This window comes from Schistocerca americana, chromosome 3, assembly GCF_021461395.2.
Source record: "Schistocerca americana isolate TAMUIC-IGC-003095 chromosome 3, iqSchAmer2.1, whole genome shotgun sequence".
Classification (NCBI taxonomy): Eukaryota; Metazoa; Arthropoda; class Insecta; order Orthoptera; family Acrididae; genus Schistocerca; species Schistocerca americana.
The window spans coordinates 901,224,307-901,237,739 of NC_060121.1; the positions used below are offsets into that span (position 1 = coordinate 901,224,307).

General features: G+C 42.6%; 1 protein-coding gene across 1 annotated transcript in view; it reads left to right on the top strand.

Annotated features, from left to right (window-relative positions):
* LOC124606485 (Kv channel-interacting protein 1-like) overlaps positions 1-13,433 on the top strand; it is a 210,847-nt gene that overhangs the window by 172,201 nt on the left and 25,213 nt on the right. Inside the window, exons 4-5 of the mRNA XM_047138468.1 lie at positions 522-666; positions 825-887. Of these exons, the coding sequence (XP_046994424.1) occupies positions 522-666; positions 825-887 (208 nt within the window). The remainder of the gene's footprint in view (positions 1-521; positions 667-824; positions 888-13,433) is intronic.

Genomic DNA, 13,433 nt, shown 5'->3' on the forward strand with positions numbered 1-13,433 from the left:
ATGTGCTCCTAACTCAATAAATCTTGCCCAGCAGCTCTGATGTTGTCAAACCATCTATGTTATGATCGCATATGACGGTCTCACGAACAGCAATATGTTGCTTATTTTTGTAATCATGATCGCTGAAATCCCACAAACACCTATGCAAAGCATAGATATCCAAAAAGCGACCGTTATTCTTCGTCCCCCACTTCATATTTCAGTTTGTCTACACTCTACGAACCTGTGTAATCTCAAAACTCATGCAGCTAGTGTCGCTAAAATTGGAACACGCAGAAAGTGTTTACTTTCCCCAATGAGCTGCGCAAAGGGCGCGCAGCGCGCATGCGCAGTAGCCTGCAACCTAGTGTCGTCGTGTAAAGTAGGCTTAACATCAATCAAAACTTACGAGCTCGCTTCCCACGCACCCTGCATGTCAAAGCATTTGAATTATACCCAGCTACCGGATAACAGGGTAGGAGCGCGTAGGAAAATTTAATATGACTGTTTTAATGTTAATGTAGTTTTTGGTGTTTTTCCAGGCTGTATGACGTCAATCACGACGGCTGTATCACGAGACAAGAAATGCTGGAGGTGATTTCGGCCATTTACAACCTGGTGGGTGATGCCAAAGACGCATCACACACGCATCGTACGCCGCAACAGCACGTGGAGAGGATCTTCAAGGTACGTGACGCTTATCGCGTCAGTTCACTAAATTGTGTGACCTTAGTTCTCACTTGTTTATTTATAACTGCAACGCACTGCAGATGTAACCCTCTACATCAAAAGAATTAGAAAACACAGCTGTGTCAGTTATACAGACTCTGCTTTTCTCTTTTCAGAAACTGGATCTGAACCACGACGGCGTGATAACAGTTGACGAATTCATCAACTACTGCTCGGCGGTGAGTCTTCTAACTGATTTTGAATTTATCCTTCTCTAGTACTCAAACAACTCCTCGCGCGTCAGTAACAACAGACTTTCTTTGCGCATTACGCCACATCGCTAAGCAAAACTTACACATACGCACAATTCTGGTGACAGAATGTTCGACATTCTATGTGCAAGTCACTTCCATAATTACACCAGAACATCACGTTATCAACACTTATTTGACATAATTGCTAAGCTGGCTAATAAGATATATTAGGGGCAGCTGCACTATCAGTGCTTGCGTCTCTGTCTTATGTTTATACGAAAGGAACTGTTCGTAAAATACTGTCAGAGAGTGAGGACACTTGTATACCGACTATAATTAAGCATGACCCACCTACTGAGAAGTTCGGTGCGTGCACATGTTAGTTGCAGGTGAGATGATTACTATCTCATCCCCTTTTTTTAAGCCACCACTATTCTCTTAGTAACAAAACATCATTCTAATTATTGTACCCTATACTTATTTCATACTTCTTTTTTTGGGTGGGGGGGGGGGCGGAGGGGGGGCAGACGGAAGTCATCAGTTGTCTGACGTCTCAGACTAACACTTACCCCAGCATCCTCGATTATTTGTTGGATTTGTACTACTCTCTCTACCTTCACTTTATTGAAACACTATCTGACAAATCCGCCATTGCCCGGGTATTCATTCTGCCTATTTTCTATTGGAAACGAAAACAAAATATGGACTGTGTTTCTATCGAAGTATCGAAAGCATTTTATTTCCATGTAAGCCCTTTTGAAATTACGAAACAGTCGTCAAAGAAATACGTTTATGTACAAATTTGTAAATACAGTATCCAGGTAAGGAAGCATGATATCCGACAGCTTCTGAGCGCTGTGTGCAAATGGTTCCGTGTCTACAACGCGATTTTGTAAACGTCTCTATGGCAACGTCTCCTCATATATCTACAGATGGCAATTGTTTCCGCCTACAGCCGTTTGCCTGCCCGGTGTCAGGGATTTTCTTAAGTTAACTCCACTGTAGGAGTGTCTTAGCAGTAAAGAATAAATGCAGGCTGACTCTTACAGAAAAGATAGCAGCAACCAGACAGCTTTTATAATGCTATTTATTTAGATGAATTGTCAAACTGGCTGGTTGCTGTTATCTTCTATACAAGAATCAACCTGTGTTCTATACGGAGCCAAGGGCTCAAAATGTCAGTTTTCGACAAAATAGGATAAAGAACAGATGTATTACAACTTCATGCATGGAGCGACATTTTTTCACGCATCTAAGTATTTAAGTCGGCATATGTCTTGAACTTGTGTCGTACAATGTCATATTTGTGTAGGTACAGCCGGCCGCGGTGGTCTAGCGGTTCTAGGCGCTCAGTCCGGAACCGCGCGACTGCTACGGTCGCAGGTTCGAATCCTGCCTGGGGCATGGATGTGTTTGATGTCCTTAGGTTAGTTAGGTTTAAGTAGTTCTAAGTTCTAGGCGACTGATGACCACAGATGTTAAGTCCTATAGTGCTCAGAGCAATTTGCACCATTTTTTTGTAGGTACATTCAATGATATATTTGGATATTCTGCAAAATGTGTTGGGAATAGAGTCAGTAGCAAAGAAAGAAGTAATAAATTTAAACGTCATGCACAATTTCTCAGTTTTTCACGCGTCTCAGTGTTTATGACGTCATGCCTGAACTATGATATGCAGGTGATCCTTTCCCAGACAGCGTGACAGTAATGGCTACGTGCACAAAGTTTGGTTGAAATCGGTCCAGTGGTTTAGGAGAACATGTGAAACACATACACACACAGACACACACAGGGATTTTTATAATATGTAGGAATATAATTAGCAAATAAGTATTTAGTAGTGCAGGGAATTTCCTTTTTATACAAGGGCCTCTTAATGCATATTCATTGACACTGTCGTGGGACTGAACCACAACATGTATTTTATAGTACGAGTCCCCTTTATTTTGCTGTATTTTAATTCTGACGTAAGCTGCATAACTTCTCTTTTAGCTTTCAAGCTTTATTGATTGCTTAATTTATTTACACGTACAAGAACGAATAACTCGGAAACGTGAAAAGTGGTTTAATTTCCACTTCTGCTTGTGATGAAGAGAACAGACCTTTGTACATGAGATGAAGGTGATTAAATGCTCTCAAAAGAAGAATATCTGTAGCTATTTATCGTGTTACGTAAGTGAGGATTTTCGTGATATTCGTAGTTTACGGAGAGATATGTTGATAATTTTTCCTGTAACTGGCCCGGTTATTTATGAGCATGCTGAATGGAGCGAATGCGAGAAAGTACGAGGTATCTATAATGCATCTGAATATTCCAATGAATATTCGTGCAGTGCGTAGCAGTAATCAAAAAGTCTCAAGCAGCACTTTGACTGTAGTCTGCATCTTATAAAAGAGGAAGATATTTATCTCTGAGCACTCATAAATGTTTCAACGTCTTGAGTATCTCGTTTCTACTCCGTTTCGACAAAACTGTAAACAGTTGATGGAGTCACTTCGCTCAAATAAGCGTGGGCAATCGGAATGCGTAACATTCTGAAGAGGTACGATGTATACTTCAAGAAGTTGACATTTCTGATGGAGATGAGGACTATAAATTTCACTCAAGCAAACAGGAGAAACGGCATATGTGCTTTGTAGAGATGGTGATGACATGCGCACCAGCCTTCTCTGTGATTTTCATGGACATTCTGCTAAGAACAGCCTTTACGCCTGGCTTTACTTCACAACTAGGATATGAAAAGGTGGTAGAAGATGAGAGGGGAGGGAGACAGACGTGCAAGAGTAAAGCGTATCGTCTTTCTTCGTGTTATTTAATCTGTATACAGAGCAAGCAATAATGGAGAAATTTTGTAAAGGGATTAAAGTTTAAGGAAAGGAAATAAAAAATTAAGAGTGGACGATGACACGTAATTCTGTCAGAGACGGCCAAGAATTGGAGGGAGGTTATAAGAGAAGTTATAATTCGAACAAACGATGTAAAACAATGATAATAGAATGCAATCGAACTAAATCAAGCGATCATGAGGGATTAGACTAGGAAATGAGAAACTGAAAGCAGCAGATGAGTTTCCTATTTGGGCAGCAAAATAACTTATGATTGTTGCGATAGAAACGATATAAAGTGGAGACTGATAATTGCTAGAAACATGTTTCTGAAAAACAGAAGTATGAAGTGTTAGAAAGCCGTTTGTGAACTGTAACCTTATTCGGAAATGGTGACGAGTGTTCATCAGAGACAAGAGTATCTTCGGACGTTCCCCAGGGAAGTGTGGTATGACTGCTATAATTTACTGTATGAATGATCTAGCGTAGAGGGTGGGCAACAATCAGCAGTTTATCTGCTGATGATGCCAATGTATACGGGAAGATGTCGCAGTTGAGTGGCTGTAGGAGTATACAAGTTGAATTAGACAAAATTTATAGTTAATTTGATGAATGGCACGTAGTTCTAAATGTAGAAAACTGTTTGATGCAGATGAGTAGGAAATACAATCACGTAATGTTGGAATACAGCATTTGTAGTGTTCCACTTGACACAGTCATGTCGATTGAATATCTAGGCATAACGTTGCAAAGCGATATGAAATGGAACGAACATGTAAGGATTGTCGTAGGAAAGGCGATTGGCCGACTTCGGGTTATTGGGAGAATTTTGGGAAAGTGTGGTTAATCTGAAAAGTAGACCACATGTAGGATACTAGTACAACCTATTCTTGAGTACTGCTTGAGTGTTTGGGGTCTGCACCAGGTCTAATTAAAAAAAAAGACATCGCAGTAATTGAGAGACGGGCTGCTAGATTTGTTACCAGTAGATACCGTAAGGGTCTACGTGTTGCACGCAGCCGTATGGTAGACAACACGCACTCGCCAGCTGGCCTATCTGGAATGCTGACAATTTGCTTGGTCAGCACACATGTGTCTGGCCGCAGTTCGATGCAGGGGGTAAGCGACTGGCCGCCGTCCGAAGGGCACCGTATTAACTAGCGCGGCCTCAGGCGCGAATACGGAGCCTTTCGATACGACCGTAATTAGGATGTCAGACACAGTGATGATGGGTGTGCATAACGTGCGTGTTTTATAATCAGCCTTTGTTAATAAAACTGTTTAAACTTACTTCTCGGTGTTTGCTTATTGCCGTACCTCAAGGACCCACTGATTACAAATCCTGACATATAATTCGTCTAATTATCAGCCAGGGTAACAACACAAACAACCCCTTATAATACAAACAACACGCAAGTATTATGGAGACACTTCAGGAACTCAAACAGGAATCTTAGGAGAGAAAGCGACACTTTTTCGAGGAACACGATTCGGAAAGCATAGAGAACCGGCATATGAAGCTGACCGCAGAACGATTCTGCTGCCAACGTACATATCGCGTAATGATCACGAAGATAAGAGTTTTAGGGCTCGAACGAAGGCACACAGACATTCATTTTACCCTCGCTCGATTTGCGAGTGGAGCAGGAAAGGAAATGACGAGTAGTGATACAGGGTACCCTTCGTCATGCAGTGTACGATGGATTGTGGCATATGTATGTAGATGAAAGCTGGACGAAAAACAGTACACAAAAGAAAAGTATAGAAACTTCTGAAACGTGGTACAACAGACTAATGCTGTAGACCGGGTAGCCAATTTAGATGCAGTGAACCAGAAAGGAAAAGTAAGACACCCCGAAGTTATATGAACGTGTGATGTCTGTTCTTTCGGACATTTCAGGAAGAGTAGACACCATGCGCTCATACAACTGATTCGCCTAGATGGGCAGTGGATCCACCTTCTTCAGTGCGAATGCAGAAGCACGTCCGACCTCCTGCGAGAATCTCAGAGAAAGTGGACGATGACCGCGGTTAGGTGACGCTCGTTGGGAATGTGGGTCGGCTGTGACTCGAGCCGAGATAGTCGGCGCAGTTGCGATGAACAGTGACGCAGTGGTTAACGCACCTCCCTATTAAGCAAGAGATCGCGGGTTCGAATCCCGGTCTGGCACACATTTTCACACGTCGCCGGTAATTCCGCGTAATGTCCCAATGCAGCTGGCATCAGTAATCTCTTTCCTTGAAACTTCCTGGCAGAGTGAAAATCTCATTCTGGAAACATCCCCCCCGCTGTGGCTAAGCCATATCTCCGCTATATCCTTTCATTCAGGAGTGCTAGTTCTGCAAGGTTCGCAGGAGAGCTTCTGTAAAGTTTGGAAGGTAGCAGAGGAGATACTGGCAGAAGTAAAGCTGTGAGTACCGGGCGTGAGTTATGCTTCGGTAGCTCAGATGGTAGAGCACTTGCCCGCGAAAGGCAAAGGTCCCGAGTTCGAGTCTCGGTCGGGCACACAGTTTTAATCTTCCAGGAAGTTTCATATCAGCGCACCTCCGCTGCAGAGTGAAAATCTCACTCTCCTCCCTCCCCCCCCCCCCCCCCATCACCACCTTCAATTTACATATAATGTCCTGAGAGACAATTTTCATCATTGTAACGTGGCACCTCAGAGACAGATCCTTCGACTTTTGCTGATATGACAGTGCCGACGTCATTAGTTGTTCCACAGTTTGCGTTGTATATCAGATTGTAGCCACAACCAATGTAATATGCCGCTGGCCCACACCATCTTGTTTCTTGCACAGCGCAGATGCCGATGTGCCTCTTTTCGAGTGCCTTATCTTAGCTACTTCGTTGCGTCGCAAGTCATAATCCCGACCTTCAGTATTGTTAGACAGAATGTAGGAGCTCGCTTGTCCTCTTTTTTATTTTTTTATTTTTTTAAACTAACTGAACTGCGTCCCTGTGGCTGCAAATATTAGGAACCAACAGAGAAATCCGGCGTTAACTGGGTATTCATTTTGCAATTTTCTATTAGAAACAAAAACAAAAAATGACTTGTGTTTTTAGTAAAGGGTGCCGCAGCGTTCATAGCCTAATTTGACTTGGGTAGTACAATGATGTACTGCAGGAATGCGCGCCAGCTCGTGACGCATTCGTGTACTAAAGAGCTGCCATTTCGAGTATGACAGTGATATGGAGCGGTGGAGTGCACAGAATCGTTCCTTCGCTGTTGAAAGTTATTTCAAGAGTAACGACTCAGTCATAGCTACCCAGCGTCTATTTCGGAAACATTTCAACTTGGGACGTCATGGGAAAGTTCCAGATTGACGAACCATGTGAAATGGGTACGTGCGTTTCGAACAACAGGCTCTGTTTGCAATAGAAAACCGGGAAGAAGTGAAAGAACTGCGCGGACACCAGAAACCGCGGAAAATGTTCGCGCTGCACTTTTGCGTAGTCCAAACAGATCTGCTCGTCGTCATGCTGTGCCTATGTCCGATCGGTCATTCAGGAGAATATTGCACGAAGATCTCTATTTTCACCCATATAAGCTTCAGATTGTTCAGGAAATTAGGCCTCGCGATTAGATTTCACGCGAAACATTCTGCTTAACCATTCATTCATGATCTCATTCGCCAAAATCCACAAATGTTGCACACCATCCTGACATCAGATGAAGCTCATTTCGAGTTATGTGGCTCAATGAATAAACAAAATATGCGTTATTGGAGTGATGTAAACCTGCATGAACGGCACATCAAGCCCTTGCACAGTTCTCGTGTCACAGGGTGGTGTGAAGTTGCTTCCTTTCGGATTATTGGCCCTTACTTCTTTGAGGATGACAGCGGTGTGGCTGTAACTGTCACCACTGAACGCTACCTAAAGATGCTGCAAGACTTCGTTCTTCCCCAACTAGGTATGGTCGATGTGGTTGTGGAACAATTATGGTTTCAGCGAGATGAAGCGACCTCGCATACAGCCAGAATTTGCATGGATTTCTTGCGACAGACATTTCTTCGTAGAGTAATTTCCCGTTTTGGTGACATTTCCTGGCCGCCTCGCTCACCTGACTGTTCATGTGCAGACTTTTTCCTTTGGGGATACCTGAAGCAAGAAGTGTTCCGAACACGTTGTGCCACCATTCCTGAATTGAAGGATCGCATCAGACTGCCGCCGGCAATGTCCCAGGGAATACGTTACGCCTTGTTATGGAAAGCTTCCAACGCCGCCTAGATGAATGTGTTCTGCAGAGTGGGCGTCATTTAGCAGGAGTCCTATTCAAAAAGTAATCCACGCAATGGACAATGACTTACTCATTAGTAAATGGCATACCTTTAACTATTAATTGACATAAGAGGCAATAAATAAATTACAGTTACTGCCTGATGGTGTGTTTTTAATATCCTACTATGAACGATGCCGCACCGTTATAATAGCGAAAAAATTATATTTCCTTACATTCATAAAGATACATTTGAAATTATGAAAGAGTTATACAAAGAAAAAAAATGTTCAAATGTGTGTGAAATCTTATGGGACTTAACTGCTAAGGTCATCAGTCCCTAAGCTTACACCCTACTTAACCTAAATTATCGTAAGGACAAACACACACACCCATGCCCGAGGGAGGACTCGAACCTCCGCCGGGACCAGCCGCTGTGGTCCATGACTGCAGCGCCCAAGACCGCTCGGCTAATCCCGCGCGGCCTATACAAAGAAATATACGCAATGTACAAATGTATAAGTAGCACTACAAACGGCTATAGTTTTCGCCCGGAGTCATTTGCGCTTCACAGTTGAAAGTTGTCATAAGCGCAGCCAAGTGTCATGGATTTCCTCAAGCTGACCCAACTTTAAGAGTGTCTTAGTAGCAAAGAATAAAAGTATTATAACTTCATGCAAGATGCGGCATTTTTTCACACATCTCAGTGTTTATGACGTCGTAGTTCTTGAACTATAGTGTGTGTGTGTGTTGGGGTTTATGGGCGCTCAACATCGAGGTCATCAGCGCCCTGACACACAGTAAAAGGAACGAATGTGGAGAGACCTAATAAAACTGAAAAACACACTCAAAGAAAGCAGGAAAAGAGGGAAAATACGACCTGAGAAGGTAAAACCTAAGGTAAGGGATAAAATAGCAACAAGAATGACACAGGAAATCGTCATTGTCTGGCCACTTACATAAAATATGGGCGAGCTTGTCACACAGGAAACAAGTTAAAATCCCCTCCCTAAAATCTTTGTAAAAACATTTGACATGGCACAGAACTTTAAAACTTTAACCACATTCGTCCGAGTGTTGCCTAAAAGAGTTGGCAGGTCCGCTGGCAAGTCAGCCGCGGCCCGCTGGTCAGAAAATAAAACGCAATCCAATAAAACGTGGCGCACAGTGACCTGGACGCCGCAAGCACCACACATTGGAGGGTCCTCTCGCCGGAGCAGGAAGCCATGCGTCATAGGGCTGTGGCCTATTCGAAGCCGAGTGAGGAGAACCTCGTCCCGTCGATGGGGCTGAAAGGAAGTACACCACACACGCGTTGTGGGCTTGACTAGACGGAGCTTATTGTCAGTCACTTCCAGCCACTCGTCCTCCCACCGACACATGACTCGGGAGCTCAACAGCGAGGTGAGTGCGTTCACGGTTGAACTATATGTGGCACAATGACATACACCGACGAGAAAAAGTCGGAACCACAAGGAGGAGTTGCGCGACGTAAATGAAAGTTGGTAGGCGTATTTCGATATGTTTAAGGCGATGTCTAGTCAGATTTTGCAACAGTCGAATAAAAGTGGCACTAGTAGCGCCACTATGATGATGCATGTCAAGTTAATATACTCGCTGTAGCGGTCGTGAGCGTTAGTTACCTTTGAGATTGGATGGTGTGAATTGATGACAGCCAAGAATGCCTTTAAGACGACAAAGACGCCATTATCAACACTTCACTTACAAGGGGAGGCCGCCAATTGTGAAATTCAGATTCGATTCATACTGCGCATAATAAAAGCTCATGGCCAGAGGTGTAATGTGGCAAAGCACCAAGATGCACTTCTCAGCCGATGTCGAGAAAGTCGACAGTCAAAAGAAACCGTTGCGGTGAAATACTCTCTACGATTAATAATTTTCTACAGCGTCGTGGCGCAGCGGTAAGCGCTCGGGTTCGTAATCCGAAAGTCGCCAAGTTTTTTGTAATTCAAATATATATATATACATATATATAACTGGCGACTTCGAACATCATTACGTTTTCTGCAAACAAAGTTGTTTTTCACAAATGTTATTAATTGTCCTCATAATGTTAACCACGTATAGTTAACGGAAGACGTAGAAACGATATTCCGAAACGAATACGTATAGCGTAAGTCAAACGTTCCAATTAGAATAGAGACCCCACGAACACAAATTTGCTGTGGCAGGTATGAAATATAAACTCCGTTACTCGCTCGTTACACTTGAAGGACAGATGTTGAATGGGCCGAAACGAGCCACCGCATAACAGCGTAGTTGCCTGCTAACTTCGAAAGAAGGTAGATGCGGTCCCTAGCGCAACTTATAACATCGTCGAAAATCAGTGCGGACGGGAGAGCTTTGGTCCACCCTGTTAAAAAAAAACGGAAAAATGGAGGCGGTACAATTGGAGAGCGATCCGCCTTCACCAACATGCATAAGCAATTCATTAATATATATATATATATATATATATATATATATATATATATATATATATATGTGTGTGTGTGTGTGTGTGTGTGTGTGTGTGTGTGTGTGTGTGTGTGTGTGTGTGTGTGCATGTGTGTGTGTGTGTGTGTGTGTGTGTTGTTGTTGTGGTCTTCAGTCCTGAGACTGGTTTGATGCAGCTCTCCATACTACTCTATTCTGTGCAAGCTTCTTCATCTCCCAGTACCTACTGCAACCTACATCCCTCTGAATCTGCTTAGTGTATTCATCTCTTGGTCTCCCTCTACGATTTTTACCCTCCACGCTGCCCTCCAATGCTAAATTTGTGATCCCTTGATGCCTCAAAACATGTCCTACCAACCGATCCCTTCTTCTAGTCAAGTTGTGCCACAAACTTCTCTTCTCCCCAATCCTATTCAATACCTCGTCATTAGTTACGTGATCTACCCACCTTATCTTCAGCATTCTTCTGTAGCACAACATTTCTAAAGCTTCTATTCTCTTTTTGTCCAAACTAGTTAATGTCCATGTTTCACTTCCATACATGGCTACACTCCATACAAATACTTTCAGAAACGACTTCCTGACACTTAAATCTATACGCGATGTTAACAAATTTCTCTTCTTCAGAAACGATTTCCTTGCCATTGCCAGTCTACATTTTATATCCTCTCTACTTCGACCATCATCAGTTATTTTACTCCCCAAATAGCAAATCTCCTTTACTACTTTGAGTGTCTCATATCCTAATCTAATTCCCTCAGCATCACCCGATTTAATTTGACTACATTCCATTATCCTCGTTTTGCTTTTGTTGATGTTCATCTTATATCCTCCTTTCAAGACACTGTCGATTCCGTTCAACTGCTCTTCCAAGACCTTTGCTGTCTCTGACAGAATTACAATGTCATCGGCGAACCTCAAAGTTTTTACTTCTTCTCCATGAATTTTAATACCTACTCCGAACTTTTCTTTTGTTTCCTTTACTGCTTGCTCAATATACAGATTGAATAACATCGGGGAGAGGCTACAACCCTGTCTCACTCCTTTCCCAACCACTGCTTCCCTTTCATGCCCCTCGACTCTTATAACTGCCATCTGATTTCTGTACAAATTGTAAATAGCCTTTCGCTCCCTGTATTTTATACCTGCCACCTTCAGAATTTGAAAGAGAGTATTCCAGTCAACATTGTCAAAAGCTTTCTCTAAGTCTACAAATGCTAGAAACGTAGGTTTGCCTTTTCTTAATCTTTCTTCTAAGATAAGTCGTAAGGTTAATATTGCCTCACGTGTTCCAACATTTCTACGGAATCCAAACTGATCTTCCCCTAGGTCCGCTTCTACCAGTTTTTCCATTCGTCTGTAAAGAATTCGCGTTAGTATTTTGCAGCTGTGACTTATTAAACTGATAGTGCGGTAATTTTCACATCTGTCAACACCTGCTTTCTTTGGGATTGGAATTATTATATTCTTCTTGAAGTCTGAGGGTATTTCGCCTGTCTCATACATCTTGCTCACCAGATGGTAGAGTTTTGTCATGACTGGCTCTCCCAAGGCCATCAGTAGTTCTAATGGAATGTTGTTTACTCCCGGGGCCTTGTTTCGACTCAGGTCTTTCAGTGCTCTGTCAAACTCTTCACGCAGTATCTTATCTCCCATTTCGTCTTCATCTATATCCTCTTCCATTTCCATAATATTGTCCTCAAGTAGATCGCCCTTGTATAAACCCTCTATATACTCCTTCCACCTTTCTGCCTTCCCTTCTTTGCTTTGAACTGGATTGCCATCTGAGCTCTTGATATTCATACAAGTGGTTCTCTTCTCTCCAAAGGTCTCTTTAATTTTTCTGTAGGCAGTATCTATCTTACCCCTAGTGAGACAAGCCTCTACATCCTTACATTTGTCCTCTAGCCATCCCTGCTTAGCCATTTTGCACTTCCTGTCGATCTCATTTTTGAGACGTTTGTATTCCTTTTTGCCTGGTTCATTTACTGCATTTTTATATTTTCTCCTTGCATCAATTAAATTCAATATTTCTTCTGTTATCCAAGGATTTCTATTAGCCCTCGCCCTTTTACCTACTTGATCGTCTGCTGCCTTCACTACTTCATCTCTCAGAGCTACCCATTCTTCTTCTACCGTATTTCTTTCCCCCATTCCTGTCAATTGTTCCCTTATGCTCTCCCTGAAACTCTCTACAACCTCTGGTTCTTTCAGTTTATCCAGGTCCCATCTCCTTAGACTCCCACCTTTTTGCAGTTTCTTCAGTTTCAATCTGCAGTTCATAACCAATAGATTGTGGTCAGAATCCACATCTGCCCCTGGAAATGTCTTACAATTTAAAACCTGGTTCCTAAATCTCTGTCTTACCATTATATAATCTATCTGATACCTTTCAGTATCTCCAGGATTCTTCCATGTATACAACCTTCTTTTATGATTCTTGAACCAAGTGTTAGCTGTGATTAAGTTATGCTCTGTGCAAAATTCGACCAGGCGGCTTCCTCTTTCATTTCTTCCCCCCAATCCATATTCACCTACTATGTTTCCTTCTCTCCCTTTTCCTACTGACGAATTCCAGTCACCCATGACTATTAAATTTTCATCTCCCTTCACTACCTGAATAATTTCTTTTATTTCATCATACATTTCATCAATTTCTTCGTCATCTGCAGAGCTAGTTGGCATATAAACTTGTACCACTGTAGTAAGCATGAGTTTTGTGTCTATCTTGGCCACAATAATGCGTTCACTATGCTGTTTGCAGTAGCTAACCCGCACTCCTATTTTTTTATTCATTATTAAACCTACTCCTGCATTACCCCTATTCGATTTTGTATTTATAACCCTGTAATCACCTGACCAAAAGTCTTGTTCCTCCTGCCACCGAACTTCACTAATTCCCACTACATCTAACTTTAACCTATCCATTTCCCTTTTTAAATTTTCTAACCTACCTGCCCGATGAAGGGATCTGACATTCCACACTCCGATCCGTAGAACGCCAGTTTTCTTTCTCCTGATAACGACG